At 44.4% G+C, this 25405-nt stretch overlaps 1 protein-coding gene across 10 annotated transcripts in view; it reads right to left on the bottom strand.

The window, feature by feature from the left end:
- Positions 1 to 1351: 1351 nt before the first annotated feature.
- sema3c (sema domain, immunoglobulin domain (Ig), short basic domain, secreted, (semaphorin) 3C) overlaps positions 1352 to 25405 on the bottom strand; it is a 303601-nt gene continuing 279547 nt past the window's right edge. For all 10 annotated transcript variants that reach the window (XM_078235587.1, XM_078235588.1, XM_078235583.1 and 7 more), the window contains 4 exons: positions 20796 to 20953; positions 18435 to 18502; positions 12373 to 12503; positions 1352 to 3395 (listed from right to left, as the gene is read on the bottom strand). In XM_078235587.1, the coding sequence (XP_078091713.1) occupies positions 2976 to 3395; positions 12373 to 12503; positions 18435 to 18502; positions 20796 to 20953 (777 nt within the window). In that variant the 3' untranslated portion in view covers positions 1352 to 2975. The remainder of the gene's footprint in view (positions 3396 to 12372; positions 12504 to 18434; positions 18503 to 20795; positions 20954 to 25405) is intronic.

Raw genomic sequence — 25405 nt, 5'->3', positions numbered from 1 at the left:
AGGTTTGCTGGAAAATTTGGTAATATTATTCATAATATCAGTGTTGATTGGTTAGGTACTGAATGGAAGCATTTTATGACTGAAAACTGAGTAACAGCAACAGGAGGGACGGAGCCCCAAAGAGTGAAGGCTGCACCCTAGTTTGATGAGACCTCGGGAGATCACGCTGCGGGACTACTTAGAGGACGGCACGGTGGCATAGTGGTCAGCACTGCTGTCTCACAGTGCCAGGGACCCGGGTTCGATTCCGGGCATGGGTCATTGTCTGTGCGGAGTCTGCACGTACTCCCCATGTCTGCATGGGTTTTCTCCGGGTGCTCCGGTTTCCTCCCACAGTCCGACAGACGTATTGGTTAGGTGAATTGGCCATGCTAAATTCTCTCTGTGTACCCGAACAGGTGCCAGAGTGTGGCAATTAGGGAATTTTCACAGTAACTTCATTGCATTGTTAATGTAAGCCTACTTGTGACACTAATAAATAAACCTTGAATTGCCTGTTGTGACCATTCTGACAGACACTCACTGCATGGACCCTAATGCCTCACCAAATCCAGTGTGATTTGCTTCACCTGTGCAAACCAAGGATGCTATTTTGGACCAAAGGCTTTCATATTTCCTAAAGAATGGAGGTTAACAAGCTCAATTTATTGTTTCAATATACTTAAAATGTAACCTCTACTGATGGGGGAATTCTGATTAGTATTCTGAATCTATATTGCATTAGCCAGTCTCAGTGAGCAGTAGTAGACAATACCAGTGGTCTCAGTACCAGTGAACTATGGCAATTAAAAGAAAAATCCTTTCCTGTCTGCTGTCCAATGACTCCCACAAAAGTACACAGTTCTGGACACTGGGAAAATAAATCATAGAATCCATACAGTGCAGAAGGAGGCCATTCAGCCCTTTGAGCCTGCACCAACAACAATCCCACCCAAGCCCTATCCCCGTGTATTTACCTGCTAATCCCCCTGACACTAAGGGGCAATTTAGCATAGCCAATCGACCTAACCCGCACATCTTTGGACTGTGGGAGGAAACCTACACAGACACGGGGGGAATGTGCAAATTCCACACAGACAGATACCCGAGGCTGGAATCGAACCCAGGTCCCTGGCGCTGTGAGGCAGCAGTGCTAACCACTGTGCCACCGTGCCATTCATCAGGATCAGGTTCACTCATCCGGTATCGTCATTTGAGTTACATACTTTAGTTTGGGGTGGGGGAGAATGTTGGTGCCCAGAATGAATCCATACTGCCAGAACTGGAGATGAGAATGAATGAAAGGTTGAAGAATATTAATCTAGACAACATGTGGAATGATGCATGACGTAGAGAAGAGACATGCACTGGAAAAGGTTAAATGTGTCTTTGAAGGTTTATTATCATCACTATGAAAGTACATTGTGTCATGTTTGCTTTACATAAATTAGTCCAGCAGAAATGTTTAATCTATACTTCATCTACACGTTAATTGCCATTCCTCCAGAACACCAAGGTCTCTGTTTAGTGAGCCGATATTCTGACAGCAATTTAACTTCAGTAAAAAATGTACACTAATATTTAATCCTTCTTCCTGGTCAATTTAAATTGCAGTTTGCATTGGCAAATGGAAGAGAAATGTTTAAATTTGTGAGATTTTGTACTTTACACAGAACAGCATAACAAATAACATTTAAAAATATAGAATAACATTTAAACATAGCAAATAATACCTTAAAACATTTCATTTACAATAAAGACTCGGAACACATTCATCTTTACACGTTGCAGGTCTAATCCTAGCAGGAATGATGGAAACAATATTTATGGCATTTCTGGTTATTTATGGTTCACAGGGATGCGTTTAACAACATTAGTCAATGTGCTTTGAGGTTCAATGTATATTTGGATCACTCAGTGAAGTTTGTCTGTGAATCTACTATTTACTGAGTGAGGATCTGATTTTTTTAAATGACCCAGTTTTGTCCAATTTCCATTGTAGACTGTTTGTACGACAGGGGACAGTGATGATCTTAACATGATTCTACCATTTCTATGATTCAATGACAATGCAAAATACAAAGCATAAATTCTAAAAATCTGAAATAGAAGCAGACAATGTTACAGATACAGAGCAAAACAATTGATGCCTTAAAGATAAAAAGGGGCTAATGATTTGGGAAGGATCTTTGGAGGAAGATCATTTCTGCAAAATGCTAATCATAATTTCTTTGCAAACACTGACTGATTTGCTGTGTATTTCCAATATTCCCCATCTTTACCTCAGTTGTAAAGCAGCTTGTACTTTTCCAGGTAACACTTTCTTTTGTCTGCTTCTGCACATCAATAGCTCATCTCTCCAATATATTGCAATACGTTTAATGGGTATTTACACAACTTTATTCTTTAGAGTTTAAGATATTTTTTGTGCACTTAAAATGGCATTACCCTAATATATCACAGCATTATGTGTAACACTGAAACGTAGGTCCAATTATTCCTTTGACCTTCCAGACCCTCACTATACTAGGAAGCCATGGGTCATTAGAACGGAAATAGTACCACGCCACACTTGATTTTAACATTTTCTCGTGAATGAACTTTGATCCACCCCGTTCATCAACTTCAGATAAGCTCATTGAATCCATTGGCCTTGTCTTAGAAACTGAATATAAGTGGGGCAAAATCAAAGAGCTTTAGGTTACAGGATGGAAGCATATGTTTGAACCAGGTTGCTGTTAAAAAACAGTCTCCTCATGAGGGAATAGATGGGAATTAAATCTAAGTACATATGTGGACTTTACATAAGAGAAAGGCATAAGATGGCACAAATAACAGCATCAAATGCTCTGTTAATCACAGCATGCTCAGACATTACTTAAGAATTTAGATGTACTTTGGAAATATAAAAAAAAACAAATGACTACAGGTGTATTCTGTACAGTTTATATTAAATAGTTTCATACCATCAAAGAATTATCACTTAAGGCAGTTCTTTAAGTACCAGGCAACTGGTTTCTTCTATTTCGACTTTTCCTTCTATCGATGAGTGCCTTTAGTTTCGGGTGATCTATTCTAATTGATTGACCTTTCTCAGTCTGTCTCTGCTGATGCCAACTCTCCTTACAGTACTTGTTGATGGCCTGCATTTCTGAGTAACTGAATAGTCCGACCATGTCCTTGTGAAGGAGCTGCAAACCACTCAGGCCATGAGCACCCCCCCACGACCAGGATGTCCCTTTGTTGATTATGGGTGGTACGAGATCCGTATCCACAACCTTCAGCTTGATCTTCATCACCGTGCTTTTAAAGTTGTTCTCCGTAGCAATGCAGTGATAAATCCCTCGGTCAATGTTTTGTACAGAACGAATCAGTAGGCCATGCTCGGTTACTAGAATTCTGTCATCTTGCTTCACCTGTTGAGAAACAGACAGTCATTTTAAAAGCAATTTTTACCATCTAAACCCACCAGAAATCACTCGGAAAGCAGTTTGTCCATCCTGGACTGCACCGTCATACCGGTGCCAACGTGCAACATCACAAAGGTCACAAAGAGACTGAGAGTGCGATCTTACCGGCCGTTCATGCCACGCTCCTGCTGCAGGGAGGTAAGAGAATCTGGAACCCTGCCAAATCTCTGTTCACTGCAGCGGGATGGGAAAATCCCACCGGTGTGAACGGCGTAACATTCCGGCCACAGATTCAGGCCATGGGAGAAGTGCAAAGAGCTGGTAGGGAGGGAGGACGCCCTGACCCGTTCTCATCCCTCACCTGGAAGCTTGTCCACAATACTATTGGTGGAGGCTGGGACATTAGTCATTGGCTCACTTTCTCAACCGTGATGATACAAAATTGGGGGGGGGGGGGGGGGTGGAGAAACAGGAAAATGAGGAAAAATTAAAAAACATAATGTAAAAAAAAATTATATTCCAACAAATAAAAGAAGTGATCATATCCCTACATTTTTTGCACAGAATATTTAAATATCTTTATTACCTATATGGAAGAGAGAACAAACCAATGTTTTCAAGTGGATATTGGAATGACAATCTAATTTTTCCCTTTTAAATCATTGGTTAATTTTATTGAAAACAGCTTTGCCTTGCTCAATTCCGGTCAATATTATCCTAGCGCCATCAGAGCATTATTTCATAACTAAAGTATGGTTGCCAACAGTCCATTTTATGAATGGACTGCAGGTTTTTCCATTAGCCATTTGTGTGACGCCTTGTAAAATAGATGTTTGCTTGCTCTGACATCAACGGATTGAATGGCTTCTGACAGGCATGGGATTGTGGGTAGTATGAGCCACCATTGTCTTCCATTTTCAAATGATAAACATCCACTGAAAGCTACAATCCTCCAATCCCAGGAGGTGGGGGCCCTGCCCCTTGGTTTGGATTATAGAAGTGTGTCAACAATCAATGGATGTCGAGGAAGAGAAGAGAGCAGGGTGGGAAAGGACTGCTCAAGAATTAATTCTTAAAATCTATGAAGAACGACTGAATAAATGTTTTGATTTGATTTATTATTGTCACATGTATTGGTACACAGTGAAAAGTATTGTTTCTTGCATGCTGTACAGACAAAGCATACATTGAGAAGGAGAATATAGGAGAGAGTGCAGAATGTAGTGTTACAGTCATAGCTAGGGTGTAGAGATAGATCAACCTAATGCAAGGTGAGTCCATTCAAAAGTCTGACAGCAGCAGGGAAGAAGCTGTTCTTGAATCGGTTGGTATGTATCCTCAGACTTCTGAATATTTTTCCCGACAGAAGAAGGTGGAAGTGAGAATGTCCGGGGTGCGTGGGGTCCTTGATTATGCTGGTTGCTTTTCCAAGGCAGCAGGAAATGTAGACAGAGTCAATGGATGGGAGGCTGGTTTGCGTGATGGACTGGGCTTCGTTCACAACAAGACAGTGAGTGTACCAGATCCTGGGCCTTACAGACAGGTCAGAACAGCACTGTATCTCCCAGAATCTAAGACATTTATTACCCTTTCTCTAACTGTACTTTCGCATTTGACAGACTCACCGTCCTATCCTGTGTCCAAGAGCTCGGTTCATTCAGTCCTTCCCCAGAGGGTCTGATTATTCATCCTCCGGCGGCTCCCACCTGTCTAGCTACAGGCCCACCTGTAACTTGCATCATCCTTGGGTGTCTAAGGATGGCCAACTTTTTTCCCTCATTGACTTTCCTCTGCTGATTGCCCATTATAGATAGAAAATAGGCGCAGGAGTAGGCCATTAGGGCCTTTGAGCCTGCTCCGCCATTCATTTTGATCATACTTGGTCTTGAAAATCAACATCCTGATCCCGCCTTTCCCCCCAAATCCCTTGATCCCTCTAGCCCCATGAGTTCTATATTTAATTTCATCTTGAAATCACACAATGTTTTGGCCTCAATTAATTCCTGTGGTAGTGAATTCCACACATTCACCACTCTCTGGGTGAAGAAATTTCTCCTCACCTCAGTCCTAAAAGGCTTACCCCTTATCCTCAAACTATGACCCCCTAGTTCTGGATTCCCCCACCATTATTCCGGTGGAAAGCAGATAGATGAGCACTGAAAGGCAGCCCTCATGATTCTATCTCTTCATAATCCGAGAAACATTGATTCATAGAGACTGTATGAGTTGCATTTCCCCTCTGCTCCATCTGTTGCCAGGGCTGCCAATGAATTGTTTTTCTAAATCACCATTTTTTTGTGCAATGTGCCTTTAATTAAATCACTTAACCTATTATCCTAACCTAGATATTCAGGACTTTCTAGACCAAAAGCAAGATTAGCACGGTTGTGCTATCCAATTCAAGCATGATTTAATGCTGTCATGCACATCTGAAAAAAACAACAAACAGGCGGCTGAATACCTGGTGTAGAAATCATTCACTAGCCCTGCTTGGCAATTAAACTAAAGGACAGCAATAAAACCTCTCTTTAATATAGAGGGGAAAAAATCTAATTTGCTTCACAGGAGGAAATAAAATCAAAGTCCAGCCACACTGACAAAATCATGGTAAATCTCAATGAAAAAGAATGGGTCTTAAGGAAGGTCATCAGGAAGGAGGAGGAGATGGGGAGGTGGAGAGGTTTGAGGAGGATTATTTGCCATTGCAGACTGCTATCAGAATGGATAAGAGGAAGGGAGGAGAGTTGCTGTTCAGCATCTCCGCTCACTATGTTGGCTGTGTTCAGGAATGTGTGGACGTAGGTTCAGTTTGAGAGGGAGGAGAGCAGAATTTTAAACAGCATGAACCTATTGATAACAGAACTGAAATGACAGCCTTCATTTCAATTGCCATGGCTCATGTAAAATGGCTTGGTGAATCTTTTTAACCATTTGTTTGCAGGCTCACTTTGAAACAACGTCAATTGCATTACAAGCCAAAAGTTAAATTTAAAAACTGAAGAAGCCATGTCATTTTTATCTTTTGTTTATGTAGGAACTCACTCATGAACACAAAATGATCGCCTGTGGATGCATTCAATCATTACTGCAAAAAAAACAACTTGCATCCTCTTTTCTATATACTAAGAGCCAATATAATGCACTGAGGGAGTCACGGGGCAGGGGTGGAAAATGTGGCAAGTGTTCCGAACTCCATTGACTTGGTTGGACAAGAAGATCCCACTAGAATCATAGAATCTCTACCGTGCAGAAGAAGGCCATTCGGCCCATTGAGTCTGCCCAGGCTACAATCCCACCCAGGCCCTATTCCCATAACCCCTCATATTTACCCTGCTAATCCCCCTGACACTAGGGTCAATTTAGCATGGCCAGTCAACCTAACCCGCACATCTTTGGAGTGTGGGAGGAAACCGGAGCACCTGGAGGAAACCCACGAAGACACGGGGAGAACGTGCAAATTCCACACAGACAGTGACCCGAGGCTGGAATTGAACCCCGGTCCCTGGCGCTGTGAGGCAGCAGTGCTAACCACTGTGCCGCATCATATAATTCCACCTTAGATTTCAGCACTCAGCGAGGGTTAAGAATTTCTCAATGTTTGGGGAAAAGTAAAGAATTATGGGGAGCTAACACAGTAATTCCTGGAGCAGGCCGCACTGAATCCAGCCAGTCATGTTCAGAATTTAATCTTTTTTTATGTTTTCAGAGAATCACCAGGAATTCTATTATTAATGCGACCTCCTGCAAATCTGGCCCCATGAAAGTCAGTGGTATTCTCTGCCTGCTCGCTGCTTCTCTGCTGTTTGCCCGTATTTAATAGGATTTTCTACTTTGACATGTTTTACTGATTACTCAAACATTCTGGCATGTGTGTAAACCTACTTCTCTGTTGTCCTTGGTGAATTAGTTGCTACTGGGAGATGGCATTGTTTTTTTTCCCATAATTAAAGGCTCGCTGACAACTTACTGATAGTGAGAGAGAATGTTTTCAGCATGCTAATTCTTTTTTAGACATTCTTTGGAAACCCTTGATTTAGGAAAGAAATGCTGGTGCAACTGATGAGTTTGTCGCTTATTCACACTTACCTTAGCAGCCAAGTGTTTAGGCCCAGGTACTTCCAGCTGGGTCTGACTGAACAGAGCTTTCTTTATCATCTTTAAATCCTATGTTTGGCCATAACCAAGTTATGTCACATTCTCAACAGGACCACTGTACAAGTACCATTGCGGGGACAGTTCTGCAGTGGCAAAGAAAGTGACCTCAGCAAGGCAGCATAAGAACAGGAGCCAAGGGTCAGCCATATTGCCCCTCAAGCTTGCTCCACCATTCAATAAGATCCTTGTTTATCTTCTGCATCAACTCTGCTTTCCCAGACCCTGTAGTCAGGTGAAACCACCTCTCTGCATTTTATACAGTTCAAAGAGATAACCTCGCATTCTTCTCAATTCCAGAAAATATAAGCCCATTCTACTCAATCTCCCTTTAATAAGTCAGCCTCCCATCTCAGGGACCAATAAAGTGGATCGTTGTTACAATCCACCCGAGGAGACATTTCCCAGGTGTCAGTATGTCAGCAAAGCAACACATCAAACAAGTGACACAAAAACTGTTTGCCAGAGAGAACACTTTAGTAATTTTCCCAGTGGAGATGAGACAGCAGCCCATGGAGGGCACAGCACTCAATATTCCCAGTTGGTGGATTTTTCTAAAGTGCAGGGCCTCAGTGATAGTACAGATGTGGCCCTCTGGATCCCAAGACAACCCAAAGCTCACAGGAATAAGGAAGCGTTCCGCTCTGCTAATGTACAGTTGATACCAGACAATAGAACCAGAATCAGGCATGTGAACGCACAATATGAGAAGAGCAGAGGAACGCAGATGTTTCCCTTGAATTCTGGTGAAACTCCCACTCGCCTGCTAAAGCAAGGATTCCACTGTTTGAAAATAACAGGGAAATGCTACCTCTTTTTCTCTGGGAAAGTCGCCAAAATTCTCCAAGTCTATCGTATGTTGTACTCTACTGTCACATGGGAAGCTTGAGACTCCGAAAGCTAGTGCTGCCAAATAAACCTGTTGGACTTTAACCTGGTGTTGTGAGACTTCTTACCATGAGAAGAGCCAGAAGATCAGGAGATGCAGCCTGGCTGAGGAGCAGGAAGATGTAGGAGTGGAAATGGTTGATGGTGACATGCAGCACACAGCTTCATGAGTCAGTTCCTGATTGAAACAATTTGGCCCTGAACCAACTGTCCTATCTAATTAAACACAATAGAGTGGCCTCATGAACATCATAGCGACAATTGCAATAAATGGTGCTTCAACTATCATATGTACCCATGAGTGTTTCATCATGTACCTCGGGGTAGAATAATACGGGGGATGGGATGGGGGGGTGGGGTCCCCCCCCACTGGGGTTCCTTCCTCCTCCCCCGCCAGTAACCACCTCGGTGTGAAGCTGACCAGTGAACCGTCCCGCAGCAACAAAGCGCTGCCGGGCTGGTTAACCAGTAGGACTTCCACTCCTCAGTGGGGCAGACGTCCTGTCTTGGAAAGCCGCTGGCCAAGCTCCATCAGCCCAAGTGGTGCCAGGAAGGTGTCAGTGGCAGCTGCCAGAACTGTGGCTGAACCTCACTATAAGAAGGATGTGGAAGCGCTGGAGGGAGTGCAGAGGAGATTTACCAGGATGCTGCCTGGTTTGGAGGGTAGGTCTTATGAGGAAAGGTTGAGGGAGCTAGGGCTGTTCTCTCTGGAGCGGAGGAGGCTGAGGGGAGACTTAATAGAGGTTTATAAAATGATGAAGGGGATAGATAGAGTGAACGTTCAAAGACTATTTCCTCGGGTGGATGGAGCTATTACAAGGGGGCATAACTATAGGGTTCATGGTGGGAGATATAGGAAGGATATCAGAGGTAGGTTCTCTACGCAGAGAGTGGTTGGGGTGTGGAATGGACTGCCTGCAGTGATAGTGGAGTCAGACACTTCAGGAACATTTAAGCGGTTATTGGATAGGCACATGGAGCACACCAGAATGATAGGGAGTGGGATAGCTTGATCTTGGTTTCAGATAAAGCTCAGCACAACATCGTGGGCCGAAGGGCCTGTTCTGTGCTGTACTGTTCTATGTTCTATCAAGAAAGGAACTCAAGGCCTCAGATCCCCGCTGTAGGTACACCCAGGGTCTAGAGCCAAGAAAGTTTGGAAGTGTTAGGGTGGGAGGCAATGTGAGGAGTGCGGGGGTTGGGGAGAAAGAGACAGAGAGAGGGTGGGTTTAAGAGAGGGAATGAGTAGGAAGGAAAATTGGGGGGGGGGGGGTGGCAAAGGGCAACCTTCGCACCCTTTGATTGGATTTCCAGCTCCCAACCTTGTTTCTCATGCCAAATGTATTTGGTGGGGAGCATATTATTTGGGTCAGTGGGCTTGATAACAAACCTAATTGTCCCTCAAAAGGTCTTTTTGATCTGGCGACATAGTGATCAGGCTGCCTATTCCAGCACTTGACACCCTCCTCTGTGTTCTAGCAGTGAGCTTGGGGCTGGGCAGAAGGTGGTGTGATAGATGCCCGCTCCATTTTACATACCCTTTTATTCCACTGTAGTTTGGAATACTGTTCTGCGAAGAGGTGCTGAATTGTAGGTGGCCCCCAATGGGCGAGTTTCTCATGGGGTAGGTGGTGGTGGGGGGGGGGGGGGGGGAGAAACACTTATAATTTAGCCCCTCTTCTCAAAAAATGATTCAGAACTACAGTGAAGTAAAGTCCATTCAGTTTATTATCCTATTAATCTGTAGTGTACGTGCTATTATTGTTTCCGCTGTGTAGGGTGTGTAGGTTGTCCCCTACTTGTTTGAAACATTTCTTCGTGACAGCAGTAAATATGTTGGAAGATTGCTGCTCCTCAGTGGAGGCCTCCTGTGATTCATGTAGCCATGTATTGGGTACTGAGATGTTTCAGAAACGCCAACACCTAAAGAACACACATCAGCTGGCAAACTGGGCTTGACTGGTGTTGTCGCATCCTCAGAACATCCTGCCGTATCCATGCCTCCTCCTATAATGATCCTACTGTTTGGCATTCCTTCCAGATAACTAGAGATCCACGTTGGAGCAGACCATTGGTCATCACTGAGGAATGCGAAGCCTGCTGTCAGGATTCTTCCAAGCTGATTTCCTAACTTCACTGATCTTGTACATTGGAGCCCCGGGGTTTGGAGATTTAAAGTACATCTGCACTTTTCCGCTTTACTGTAGCAACTTCACAGTTGCCCATAAAATTGTCACACCTCACCTCCCACGGTGTATGAACTGTCTGTGCATTGCTGCAGGTATGTGTGAAAGATGTGCAGTTATAGAGTCTCTCGACTGTACCTTGCAAACTCTTGTGTATATTCTCCTAAAGGGTTCATGAAGCATTTATGTTTGCTTATAAACTCCAGCCTGAAGCCAGACACCATAAAGTGAGAATCCCCAAGGCCCTTGCAGTAGAGGAATGTATGGATCCGAGCCTCCATTTAGCTGGTTCTTGATCCTATGCTGCTTCCGCCACTTACTCCCTCTCGCATGTGCTGGGCGCTCTTTCCGAATCTGATAGAATGAATTGCCCAAGGTGGACATGCCTGAGCAGTGCGCGTGCGAGTAGCAATGTGAGATGGGTGGTCCTGTGGTGGATCTGCCTCCTGAGACACTTCACTGGGAAAGTTCGCCTATAAAAACAGAAAAGGAATGTGTTATCAATTGAAATGGAAATATACAGGCTTCCAACAGGAATACTTTGAATGCCGTGCTGTTGTACCGTAGCACAGAAAGAACCTTCTTCCTCGTGAAGAAGTAAATTTGAAGATGAAAGTAGTTGCAGTAAAAAAGAACACTTGCCTTGCGGGAGCGGCAATAAGTTTTTGATTTCCTCCACCTATAGATGCTCCCACTCCATACCAACTCACTGCAGACCTCTCTCCTTCCAGAAAGAGAGTCTCCTCAGGCTTCACAGATCATTATCAATCCCATGGCCATGGGAGGCCATCTCCTGTAAAACCAGAGAGCAGTTAGAACTGTCAGCATTTACAAGTACACAAAGAGTCAGCCCATACAGTTGACTCTATGCAAATATATGAGAACACAACATACACGTCGCTTTCAGGAGCCAGTCTGAGTTAGATTGCACTATGCAAAGGTTTGGTATCATATCAGAAACCACAACATTTTGCAGTACTAGGGACAGGAGAAGGTGCGAAAGATTATGTTCGTATTTCCCATTAAATTTCATGCACTGTGCTTGGAGGTAATGCTTGCAATGACACTATTCCAGTTGGAGAGCCTTACCTCGGAACAGTTCTTGAGGTCAGAGAGGGTTTATTTTTCAGCTGATGCTTATAGATTTGAAAGTCGAATCAACATGTTGACTACCTCGTGTCATTGGTTGGTGTACGTTGTAGCGGAGAGGAGGGTTGTTCTCACCTTCAAGTATAGCTGCTGTCCTTTGCTGTGCCTGTTCCAAGTGAACATCCAAATTTTCTTCCACAAAGGGAACATTCCTTGACCCAATTCCTTTGCTGACTGGCAGATTTCCCCAAGGCAAAATCACAGGTGTCTCGAAATGGCAGCAGAGCACACACCTTTTATGAGCTGCTATTCTGTGTGAGGTCAACTCCCATTCCCAACGCTGTAGCCCCTGTACAAGGGCAATGATCCCAGCACCATTTCAGCCAGGACCACTGCATCAACCTTCATGTACCAATCAAGCATATTTCTAATCATGGAGAGATGGTCAAATGAAGAAGAACAAATCTTGAGAACTTTAAGGCTTTGCTGAAGTAATTATTCGACTCATTCAATTATGTTGCAAATGGATATTGATGGGCTGAATGGCGCCCTTCTATGCTGTAAACCTCATCGCTTCATGGTGAAACACTAGAATACTGAAATGCTTCACTTCTGTCTAACTACATTTTATCAAGAAAAATCTGTGATGTAGTTATAAGAATACACACCTCCTTTCTTCTGTCGTTTGTTTTCTGCATCAACCATTTCACTGAAGCTTGGGGTGACTTTGGTGTACATTCAAGGAAGGCCGTGCTGTTTTTCACTCCATATTGTACAGACTCCACTGCATTTCTGTATGCTGTAATATATTCCAAGGATACACAATAACACATATTACATTCAACATGAAGCCAGAATCATAGCCAACTTGAAATCTGTTCAAATATCTCAAGATGATAACTTCCGACACACATTGAACAGAATGTAGAGTACTGAGATTGTGCAGTAAAGGGACAATAAAATGATCCAATGGGTATCTTATTGCATGGGCTACATTGATACCCGATGAAATAGCTTCTCCAAGGCCGATGTCCCTTCACCAAATTTAGCAACATTCAGACAGGCACTTCCTCATACAGAGTGTAAACCCGGCGTGCCAGTAACTCCGACTCGTCTCATTATGTACATGTGCAGGGCTCCCTAATTAGTACTGGCTTAATCTGGGAGCTCGTATTCTAAGAGCTCCACATCATGGGCTTCATTATAGTCATTATACCCAACCAGCAGAATAAAATTCACATCCCATACAGCAGCACTCTGCATTCCATACATTGTACTGGCTGGAAAATGGGTGAAACTATAATGAGATAAATGCAAACATTAATTTAAAACTGTGCCAATGAGTGAATTCAGGGGGAACCAGTGAATGAGATCCTTCATGCAGCCCTGTCTATTCTCTCTTATAGCACCATCCCCATGCAATCAAAAAAATAATTAAAACTCATAACTCTAACCATATGTATTGTGGAAATTATAATTTAGCAGAAGAAACAACAAAAGGAAAAGAAAATCTGCAAAGCATGTGGCCGCATTTTAAGTTTGGACACATGTTTTTATAAACTATGAAGTGATTCTGTTGGGCAGAACAACTGACAAAATAATCATTTAAACGCTAAAGGTTTTCCCCCCACAATGATGCACCATCAGGATTGAACATTTCTTTTTTTCTTACTTGAAGCAAATGGGACACAGCCTCAACATGTGGTATTTGTAAGTGAATTGCCGCAAACAGTCTTTTTTTCTGTTCTCGATCTTTTTAACCCTCCCCAGGCATTATGAAAATCATTTGACAAAACAGCATAGAAATATGAAGGAAAATGTAAATACACACGAGATGAGCCGAAAGGCGGACTGAATTCTTTCCGTTCGAAAGCCCAGCAGCGATTACGTCTGTGCAAATATTTGGACTTATTTTAATAAACTTGAGACTTAATTTTAGCTTCTGTCTATTCACCAGCTGTGTATTTCTGTCATTCGAAAGGACAAATTAACCTTTGGACTTTATCTGCACGTCAGCCAATGAGACATTGGGAGAAGGAAGATCAGAATAAATGATCATTTTCCCACAGTGGATACTTCATCAGGTGAGGCTGACAAAGCTTATGATCTGTTATTTTGTTGAGAGGTTTTCTGAGATACTTTCAGAGCAAAGTACAAGGAGGAAGAAATGAGTGTACGCAAAGGAAAGGTGATGAGTTAGGTTTTAATGAGACTTCTGAAGACAAGGAGATAATTAGTTAGCCTGGAAACAAACTGCAGAGGGTACATTGGCTGAAGGATCAGCCTCCAATAGTTGAGTGGAAGGGTCGGTGAAGAAACACATTAAAGGATACATTTACCTCTTTTTCAAGTTCCTAATGTTATAAGAAAGTAAACACGCCCAGCAGCTCTGATAACATTAAATAAAACGGTCTGCCTAGGAGTTAGACTCTGCACGCATTCCCAAATAAGTATGCGGAGAGCTCCTTTAATATTCATCTCATGACCTGCAGCATGGCACAGCTGGTATTGTAACTCTGCAATGCATCAACTACACATTGTGGTCCACAGATACCAATTTGAAACTATAGCCGCATTGTGGCCTTAAAACGTGCTTTCATCAAATGATCAATAAACTGCTCTCTTTTAAAAAGGATGGATTCCCGAAGGAGCATGAAAAACCTCGCACTTACCAGGGGAGATGTGATAAAACAATAGGAGGCATTTTAAATTCATTCTAAGGGGCGTCCTTCACTGTGGTTTTATGCTTTCAGGTTTTATAAGCGTGCAACTGATATTTTCTCTCGGTTTACTAGGTAGACAGCTCTCGGATCTTCTGCTGGAGGATGCATTGTTAAAATAACACATGAAATATATTTTGTAGATTTGTTGGCTTCCAACTCGTTTTCAAACTTTGAGCTTACTTTGAGAAAATGTGGGAATCTATCAAAATAGAGGCTTCTAATCGTCTGGATAAGGAACCATAGACTGACTTAGAGCAATGCCACTAAAATTGCATTCGCAGAAGCTGAAACTGTACAACAGTGAGGATGAATTTTTAAAAGGCTTTTAAAAACTGGAATTAAAAGGCCAGAAAAATGAATCTGTTGTGAATTTCGAGAGGCCTTCCCTGAATAATCAGAATTGGAGAATAAAAGTAAAGTCGCCATAGTCCCAGATGAGCATACACTGCCTCCCCCACCATCATCATGGAGCCAGCCCATGGAACCCCCTTCCTCTATAGAAACCCCCCTTGTCTCCCCCACCACCAACTCAGAGCCAGCCCATTTGATATGGAATCCAACTCCCCCATGGAACACTCCCCCACCACGGAAACCGCCCCCCCCCCGCCCCCCCCCCCCCCGCCCCCCCCCCCCCCCCCCCCGCCCCCCCCCCCCCCCCCCCCCCGCCCCCCCCCCCCCCCCCCCCCCCCCCCGGTCATTATCACATTGTTGTTTGTGGGAGCTTTGCACAAACTAGCTGCCGTACAAGTACATTATAACAGTGACGCCATTGAAGTGGCTGTGAGGATCTGTAGAATGTCCAGTAGTCATGGATGGTGCGATATAAATGCAAGTCATTTTTTTCAGCAAAAGATGTGTTTGTATCTACATGTCAATTAATAATATCAATAGCCATTTCCAGGTGATACTGTTCCTTGAAGCATAAACTGACCAATAACCAATACAGCCAATGTTATGGATCACGATATAAGTATTAGGATATAACGTTACATGAACTTATCCAGTTTCAATATGCCACAAAGCAAATGGTACTCTAAAGAACTGAAGCAGGAAAAGCAAGTGTAGCACTCTATTCGGATGCTGACCTGTCTTTCTCCTTTTAGAGGCCTAAAACAGCAATGCAGGTTAATAAGGCAATAAAAACAGCAGACTAAACACTGGGATTCACTTTTAGTGGATAGAATTGAAGAGCAGAGAAGCTATGTTAAACATGTATAGATTTATGATTGGAGCAGACTTAGAGTAGATTACCATCAACAGTCCTGGTCTCCAGTTCATAAAAAGGATACAGGAGCATTGGGTAAGTTGCAAAAAAATATTGGGGGAACGATATCAGAAATGAAAGATTAGACTGAACAGGAATGATTGAACATGCTGGAGCTCTTTTCTCTCAAAAATAAAAGACTGAGGGATGACTCTATTTTTTAAATTCTTGCATGGAATATGGGCATTGCTGGCAAGGCCAGCATTTCTTGCCCATCCCTATTCACCCTTGAGAAGGTTGTGGTGAGCCATCTTGTTAAACCATTGCAGTCTCATCTGGTGAGGGTACACCCACAGTGCTGTTAGGAATGGAGTTCCTGGATTTTGACATAGCAACAGTGAAGGAAAAATGATATAGAACCAAGGCTTGGAGGGTAACTTGCAGATAGTAATGATCCCATGTGTCTGCTGCCCTTGTTCATTTAGGTGACAGAGGTTGTGGGTTTTAAAGATACTGTCTAAGGAGCTTTTGTGAGCTGCTGCAGTGAATCATGTACAAAGCCCACATGGCTGCCACGGTGCATTGGCAGTAAAGGAGGTGAATGTTTAAGGTAGTGAATGGGATGTCGATCAAGTGGGTGGTTTGTCCTGGGTGGTGTTGAGAGCCCTGAGTGTTGTTGGAGCCACACTCAAACAGGCAAGTGGAGAATATTTCATTACACTATTGATTTGTGTCTGAGTGGACAGACTTTGGGGAGTCAGGAAGTGAGTTTACCACTACAGAATTCTCAGCCTTTGATTTGCACCGGTAGCCATGGTAGCAATGGTAACACCACTGAATGCTAAGGAGAGATGGTTATATTCGCTCTTGCAGATAGTTATTGTCTGGCACTTGTGTAGCATGAATGTTACTTGCCACGTATCAGCCCAAGCCTGAATCACAGAATCCCTACAATGCAGAAGGAGGTCTTTCAGCCCTTCGCGCCTGCAGTGACAACAATCCCACCAAGGCCCTATCCCCATAACCCCATGTATCTCCTACTAATCTCGCTGACACTAAGGGGCAATTTAGCATGGCCAATCCACCTAACCTGCACATCTTTGGGCTGTGGGAGGAAACTGGAGCACCCGGAGGAAACCCACACAGACACAGGGAGACAGTGACCCAAGTCAGGAAATGAATCCGGGTTCCTGGTACTGTGAGGCAGCAATGCTAACCACTCTACCACCGTGCTGCCAATGTGTCCTAGTCTTGGTGCATATGGGCCTCAACTGCTTCGGTATCTGAGAAGTTATGAATAATGTTGAACACCTCTACTTCTGACCTTATGATGGAGGGAATGTCATTGATAAAGCAGCTGGATATGGCTGAAGCTTGGACGCTACCCTGAGGAACTCCTGCAGTGCTATCCTGGGATTGAAATGATTAACCTCAAACAACCACAAACATCTTCTTTTGTGTTTGGAATGACTAAGGCCAGTGAAACATTTCCCCGATTCCCCTTGTCCTGATGGAACTCAGTGTGAGTGGGTTATTGCTGTGTAAATGTTGCTTGATAACTCTGCTGACCACATCTTCAGTCACTTAGTTCATGGTTGAGAGTAGACTAAAGAGGCAGTAATTGGCGGATTGGATTTGTCCTGCCTCTTCTGTGCATAATGTACTGGACGGTTTTTCATACTGTTGAGTAATTGCCAGTTGAGGCTGTGCTGGAACAGCTTGGCTAATGGTATGGCTAGTTCTGGAGCACAAGTCTTCAGTACTATTATGGGGATGTTATCAGGGCCCATTGCCTTTGCAGTATCCAGTGCGTTCAGCCATGTTTTGATGTCACATGGAGTGAATTGAATTGACTGAAGTTTTGCAACTGTGATGCCGGGGACCTCAGAAGGAGGCCGAGATGGATCATCCACTCGGCAGATGATAGTTGCAAATGCTTCAGTCTAGTCTTCTGAACTGACGCACTGGGTTCCCCTTTCAGTAAGGATGGAGATATTTGTGGACCCTCCTCCTCCTGTTAGTTGGTAATTGTCCACTACCATTCACGACTGGATGTGGCGGGACTGCAGAGCTTAGATCTAATCAGTTAGTTGTGGAATCGCTTACTCTGTCTCTTGCTTCTACAGAAAGTAGCCCTGTTTTATAGTTTCACCTGGTTGACACCTCAACCTGTGACTGCTCCTGGCATGACTCTTGCACTCATTCAAATTATGAAAGGGTTTTGTAGGGTGAATGTAGAGTAGGTGGTCCCTCTCCTGAATGACTGGTAACTACAGGCCATAAGTATAAGGTCATCACTAATAAATTTAATACGGAATCCAGGATAAACATCTTTCTCTAAAGAGTGATTATAATGTGGAGCCACTATCACAAGGTATGGTTGAGGTGACTGGCAGAGATGCATTTAAGGGAAAGCTAGTTAAAGACATGAGTAATAAAGCAATTAAAAAAAGCAAACAAAGTATGTTGATGGGATTAAATGAGGTTGAGTGGGAAGATGCACATGAGGAGCATAAACTTGTTGGAATGGACTTAATGGGCTGACTGGCTCTGTTTCTGCATCGCATATAGAATGTGTCTATCTCACTATGTGACCTGAATCCCCATATTTTTCATCGCTCTTATTCGGCATTCCCAGGTCTTCTAACTTTCCTTTTTTCTGAAATAATTATTGCTTCACAATTCCTAACTTCATAGTTGCTACTTTTGAGTGATAAGAAATGAGGAATTGTCCAATGCCAACTTTGATAACATGAATGACTTTCAATAGGTTGCGTCATTAATAGCAGATTGGGATGTTCACCTTTGAGATTAAAGCCCCTGCACTGTGTCAACGGGTTGCCATGTCTCACGTCCTGCCTACGGCTCCTCCTGTAACCAAAACAAACACACAATTTAGAAGATGTAACCAGTGATTTCTGTGTGTTATAATCAGTATGACAGATAGAGCTGTGGGCTCAAGATAGAGTAAATTTTCACCTTCACCTGATGGGCAAGTCTCCAAGATGGTGCCGGAACGTGGCGACTTCTTGCAAGCTGTGCCAAGCATAACTCTCTAATTCCATCTTTTACACTTGTTCTATTCTTTTAAAGCTCTACTCTAACTCTTCCCTGCTGCCATCAGATGTTTGAATGGACCAACCTTATATTAAGCTGATCCTTCTCTACACCTTAGCTATGATTGTAACACTACATTCTGCACACCCTCCTTTCCTTCTCTATGTACGGTATTTGTATAACACGCATGAAACAATACTGCTTAAAGTATACTAGTACATGTGGCAATAATAAATCAATTCAATTAATTGATTGTAATCTGGACGAATGTGTAGCCCATCTGTTATAGAAATCAATCACTAAAATCATTGGAATGAAGATCAAGAGGGTTCCACAACAGGTAGATAATCATCTCCACCAGTCTAGGCATTCGGAACAAAATTTGCTCTCATGTATTTGAAGAAAATTATTGTTGAATAAAGAATTGTGAGATTCTGTGAAAAAAACCCAATCTATTTAGGCTGAGGTCCAAAACCCCAGAATGAAAAATGCTTTTATTTAATCCTCTTCCAGATAATCTTTGCTTATGTGGAAATTCACCTTTTTCCTTAGCATATTGTCACTGTCTCACCAGACAACAGGACTAGAATCATAGAATCCACTCATCCCTACAGTGCAGGCGGAGGCCATTAGGCCCATTGAGCCTGCACCAACAACAATTCCACCCAGGCCCTATTCCCGTAACTCCATGTATTTACCCTTATAATCCCCCTGACACTAAGGGGCAATTTAGCATGGCTAATCAACCTAACCTGCACATCTTTGGACTGTGGGAAGAAACCGGAGCACCCGGAGGAAACCCACGCAGACACGGGGAGAACATGCAAAGTCCACACAGGCAATTACCCAAGGCCAGAATTGAACCTGGGTCCCTAAGACTCTGAGGCAGCAATATTACGAGAGGCCAGTTCTGCAGAGTTCCAGTCCACAATTTGAAGGTGTTATTTTTGTGTATAACTGGGTTGGTAGGCACCTAAATCCATCTACTGGAAGTAGCTGCAATGAATAACTTGTTTGACTCCTCCTGTCTGCGGAGCCTCTCAACCAATGACTGAGACCTAATTCAATGTTACCAATGAAAAACCACCAGGTTGATGAGGTATCACTTGGCTAAACTCCATTCCTTGAATAAAGCCTGCAATTCAATATCTTGTTATTTCTGCTGCTGTGCTGCTGTCCTCACTGGAAAAGCTTGCCATTCTCATTGACTCTATGGATTGGAGTGCCGGGGACGTGAGTGGCCATTCATAAGGCCGAACAAGAGTTTATTTACATGGGTAAAATGTGAAAAGAACCATTCAGGGATGTGATGTGGCATTTTGGTATTGCACTTATCCTTGGTGGCAGTATATTGAGCACCTATTCAGAAAAGCTCATTAAAAACAGAATAATTCCCCTCAGGCTGCTGAATGTGTCAATCCTTCGTGGGGATGAAAAACCCATTCAAAAACAGCTCTGAGGCTACAGAAAATGCAGACACCAGGGCCTTTGCACAGAGCTAATATTGTATATCTAGCGACTGCTTTATGCATGAATCCCTATCTTTGCCACTTTAAAATGATAGAATGGTTTCATTATCATCAGGTGGATTCGCAGCAACTGAACAATTGCATGTGCATTGCTTGTCCGTAGGGGTGAACCAAGAACCTGGCTGTCCCACAGTTAGAGCCAAAGCAATGAATCTAAAGCCATGAACAGCCATTAGCTTTGACATCAAAGGCACAGGTACTGGAGGCATCCAGCATGACCTCCTCCCAGCAATGTGCGGTGGCTTCAACAGCACTTGAACCATAGAGAGAGAGAGAGAAATGCAATTAACATTGGATTACTTTAGCAAAGCGCTTGCACAGATATTTTGGTCTGAATGACTTCTTTCAGTTAAATTTCACTGGTTCTACTAAGACTGATTGTTTATATTGTAATCACCAATAACCTTGCAATGGCAAGAGAATATATATGCAATCTTGCAACTGAAGAGTGTGTTAGGATAATTTCCCACAGAAATCACATATTATAATTGCTGGTGACCTATTGAAGGTGTAACTATTTGACCAATAGTGTCTTTGGGCAACATAAAACAGCATCCACTATTTGTTATTTCACTTACCTTTTGCCAGTTAGATAGAACCTGGAGCAGGATTTGCCATCCCAAGCACAGTAAGGGTCTCGGGCCAAGCAGCAGTCAGCACACGCTGTACCATAGACGTGGCAACGATGAAAAGACACCTGGGTGATACCTTCATCTGAGCTCACGTACAGCTGTTGCTGTTGTAAAAATTAGATCATGAATGGTGGTTAATACAGGAGATCTCATTTTTCTGCTCCTAGTTGTAAGTGACACAGCAACATGTGTACATGTGACACAGCAACAAGTGCACATGTGACGCAACAACACGTGCACATGTGGCACAACAACAAGCGCACATGTGACACAGCAACACACAACAAAGAATTAATTGGCTGCTAATCAGTTAGCTGATATTTAACTTTATCAGCCAGGGAAACTGACCTCTGCTCAGCATCTGACTGGGACCAGACTTGATGGACAAAATTCTACGGCTGTACATGCAGGCAGGATTCTCTCGTCCCACCAGCAGCGCATCCCTGCCGCGGGGTGGCTTCAATGCATCCCCATTGACAACGGTTGGACCGGAGGATCCCGCCACAAGCAAGTGGCACGCCACCTCCCATTGCCAAGTAACACGCTGAAGGGAGGCCAGAGAATCTCACCCAGTATGTGAGTCCTTCCTGGCTTGAATGTATGAGGAATACACCAGGTGATGCATTTATATCCTGACATATTAGCATCAAATATTTATCAGTCTGTGCACTGAGGGGACATTTATGAAACCTCATCAAGGAATTAGATCTTTAAATATATAGAGATAACTTTACTTGCATGGATAGTTGCAAAGTTTTACAAAGTATATAATGTTTACAGCACAGAAACAGGCCATTTGGCCCATCAGGTTCATTTAGGCCTATAACTTAGAAGAATGAGAGGAGATCTAATTGAGGCGTATAAGATGATGAAGGGGATTGACAAAGTAGATGCAGAGAGTCCTCTTGTGGGGCAATCTAGAAGAAGAGGTCATAGTTTTAGGATAAGGGGTCGCAGATTTAAAACAGAGATGAGGAGAAATTATTTCCCTCAAAGGGAGCTGAGTCTGTGGAATTCACTACCCCAGGGCGCAGTGTATGCCGGGACATTGAGTAAATGTAAGGAGAAGATAAAGAGATTTGTAACTGGTAACTGAGTCGAAGGTTTATGAAGAATGGGCTGCTTCTAGTTCCTATGTTCTCATGTCCTTTTACCAGTGTGAATGTTTCACATGAACCTTTTCACAACCTTCATCATCAATTCTCATCTCCCTTATCCAGCTTTGCCTTAAATGCATTGGTGGCTGAATTTGATGTATTTCTGACTGAAAATTGGGAATCAAAGACGATTATAGACAAGATAATAGAGGCCAAAGTCTGATCAGCCATGATCTTATCGACTGACTCAAGGGACAGGAATCGCCACTCCTGCTTGTAATTTGCAAATTCGCACGGAGATATCTGTGAGAAATAGCAGTCCCGTCTCTCCTGCAGGAGTGTCAGCAGCAGGATGTTGCTGCTCCAATGCAGCTGCAGGAATGTCAGCAGCAGGATGTTGCTGCTCCAATGCAGCTGCAGGAGTGTCAGCGGCAGGATGTTGCTGCTCCAATGCAGCTGCAGGAGTGTCAGCGGCAGGATGTTGCTGCTCCAATGCAGCTGCAGGAATGTCCGCGGCAGGATGTTGCTGCTCCAATGCAGCTGCAGGAGTGTCAGTGGCAGGATGTTGCTGCCCCAGTGCAGCTGCAGGAGTGTCAGCAGCAGATGTGTCCGCAGCAGGATGTTGTTGCCCCAGTGCAGCGGCAGGAGTGTCAGCAGTAGGATGTTGCTGCTCCTGGGGGAGGGGGGGGGGGGCTGCGGATGGTCATCTTGGTCCTTGTCCGAGATCCAAAGTAATGCAGCATAAGTGACACTTGTGTAGGTTTAATTGATCAGAGCTACAAAGTGTAGATCAGATGAACAGACCCTCAAAGTTGCATAAATACCCCTCAGCACAGGTACTGTGAACACAATCTCTTACGGTTGCAGATGAGGGAGCAGCTGTGAGTGTTCAGTACTTATTGTCACATTGCGTTGCCATTTATTCAACGTCCTCAATAACCATTACGGTCTTGCCTCACTGGCAAGTCCCGGGAAGCCTGCAAACCCATGTATCCATGAATAAATTGCAAAAGTAATGTCACTGTAACTGAGCAATTCACATATTGAAAGTGACAACCTGCTTCTCCCAAAGGGGTTGTGCACATATAGCTCACTGTTCAGGAGTTGAAGTATAGATGTCGGAGGGTTGAAAGCAGTTTCCCAATGCAGTCACATTTTTCCTTGACTTATACACCCTCTTGCATCCACCCAGTAATTACACTCCCACCGACCCCTCTCCTCCCCCACTACACACACGCACATGCACACATGTCCTGACCTTAGTCATGGGTCTAATGCATGATACCTTACTGAAAGCTTTTTGTCAACACAGGTAAGTAACATTTACTGAATTACTCTATTTTTCTTCTGTTACTTCTTCAAAGAATTCAATAAAGTTGGTTAAATATGACATGTCCTTTTGGAATCGATGTAGACTTCGCTGTTGTATTTTCATTGCCCAATGTCAACGGGTTTTCCCATTGTTTGTGTGGTGAACCATCGTTGGTTCACCACTGGGGTTTGTTACCATGTTACTGTTGGGCTAGGGTGTTGTTACTGTGGGGGTTGTACTATGTTGTTGGGTTAGGGTGTTTACCTGTTATAAGAGTTATCATGGCACATTCCAGTGGGGTCCCGCCTCCGGTGGCAAGGTATAAGACCCCCTGCTCCGGCAGGACCCCTTCAGTCTGAACTGGTGTATTCGTGTTAGTAGTTCCCTTGTTACTTTATTAAAGCCTTCAATACCGAAGCCTTGGTTCCATGTGCTTATTGACGCGCATCAATTTAATAAAGTAAACAGAAAACTCACAACTGTGCAACAAGAAGAAAAAAAAACAGAGAGTATGGAACAGATTCTAAAACCGGATCGTCTGACACTGGACCCACGTGCGGTCGGTGCAGCTAACACATTCGACCATTGGTGGAAGTGCTTTGAGGACTACCTGGCAGCCTCGGTAGCTATCACTACGGACAGTGATAGACTCCAGGTCCTCCACGCAAGGGTAAGCGACACGATTTACCTAGCCATTCGTGCAGCTCCCACTTACCAGGGTGCCGTCGAGCTCCTAAAGAACAGATACACTATGCCACCCAACGAGATACATGCTCGTTACCTCCTCGCTACACGACGTCGGCAGTCGGGCGAAACCATGGAGGATTATGCCAATGAGCTCCTGCAGCTTGCCAGGGGTTGCGACTGTAAGGACGTCTCCGCCGAACAGTATATGTACGACCTCGCCCGAGACGCGTTCGTAGCAGGGGTAGGGTCCTCGTACATCAGGCTTAAATTGCTAGAAAAGGGGAAACTCAACTTGACCCAGGCAATGGGGATGGCCGTGAGGTTGGAGGCGGCGTCGAAGAGCTTGGCGCTGTACCCCGAGGACCACGTGCAGTCAACGTGGTTGGAGCAAGCTCTGCTCCCTCCTCGCCCCGCGAACCCGCGCTCCCAGATCGATTCGACGACGGCGGCAGCTCCAGGTGGCCAGCGATGCTATTTTTGTGGAGGGGCCAAGCATCCACGGCAACAGTGTCCGGCAAGAACGGCAATCTGCAGCCAGTGCGGTAAAAAAGGCCACTACGGCAAAGTCTGCAGGTCCAAACCTAAAAACGGCAGTGCAGCTTGTAACCCTCCAGAACGGAGACCATCTCTTTCGGCGTCGCAGTACCCACGAGGTCCGACCACGTGCGATCTCAGGACGGCGCCATCGTGGCAGACAGAGGAGGAGGAAGACCACCAGGAGTCGCTGCGCTTGGCGCCCTCGCCCACGTGCGATTCATGGGGGCGGCCATCATGGTCCACGACGACTAGGAGCGACCAGCAGGGGTCCTCAGCATCCACATCGGCAGCATGCAGCAGCGACCAGCAGGGGTCCTCAGCATCCACATCGGCAGCATGCAGTGACGCCCAGGGGCCAACGGTGGCGTCGATCTCTCTGGATCAGACCAGGCATTACAGACTGGAACATTCTATGATGGAGGTAAAGGTTAGTGGCAGAACTGTGAATTGTCTGTTTGACAGTGGAAGCACCGAAAGTTTCATACACCCTGAAACTGCTAAAAGGTGTGGACTCCGGATTCTCCCTGCCAAACAGACAATTTCCATGGCATCACGGTCCCGGTCTGTACCGATCCAAGGACGATGTATGGTAACTCTTGAGGTACAGGGCACAATTTCCGAGCAATACAGGCTCCTTGTGCTACCTCACCTTTGCGCGCCAATTCTCCTCGGACTAAACTTTATGGTCCACATGAAGAGTGTGATCCTACAGTACGGTGGGCCACTCCCTTCACTGGCAGTAGGGAATCAGCCGCAGTCTCCAAATTGCCCAAAGCGCCCCGCGTGCAATTTATCCACCCTGAAGATCACGACACCATCCCTTTTTAAAAATCTGGTACCTGGCTGCAAGCCCATCGCTACTAAAAGTAGGCGTTACAGCGCTGAGGACCGGATCTTTATTAGATCTGAGGTTCAGCGGCTCC

The sequence above is a fragment of the Mustelus asterias genome, chromosome 19, assembly GCF_964213995.1.
Source record: "Mustelus asterias chromosome 19, sMusAst1.hap1.1, whole genome shotgun sequence".
NCBI classification, from domain to species: domain Eukaryota; kingdom Metazoa; phylum Chordata; class Chondrichthyes; order Carcharhiniformes; family Triakidae; genus Mustelus; species Mustelus asterias.
This window is presented reverse-complemented; position numbering and strand designations above follow the sequence as displayed.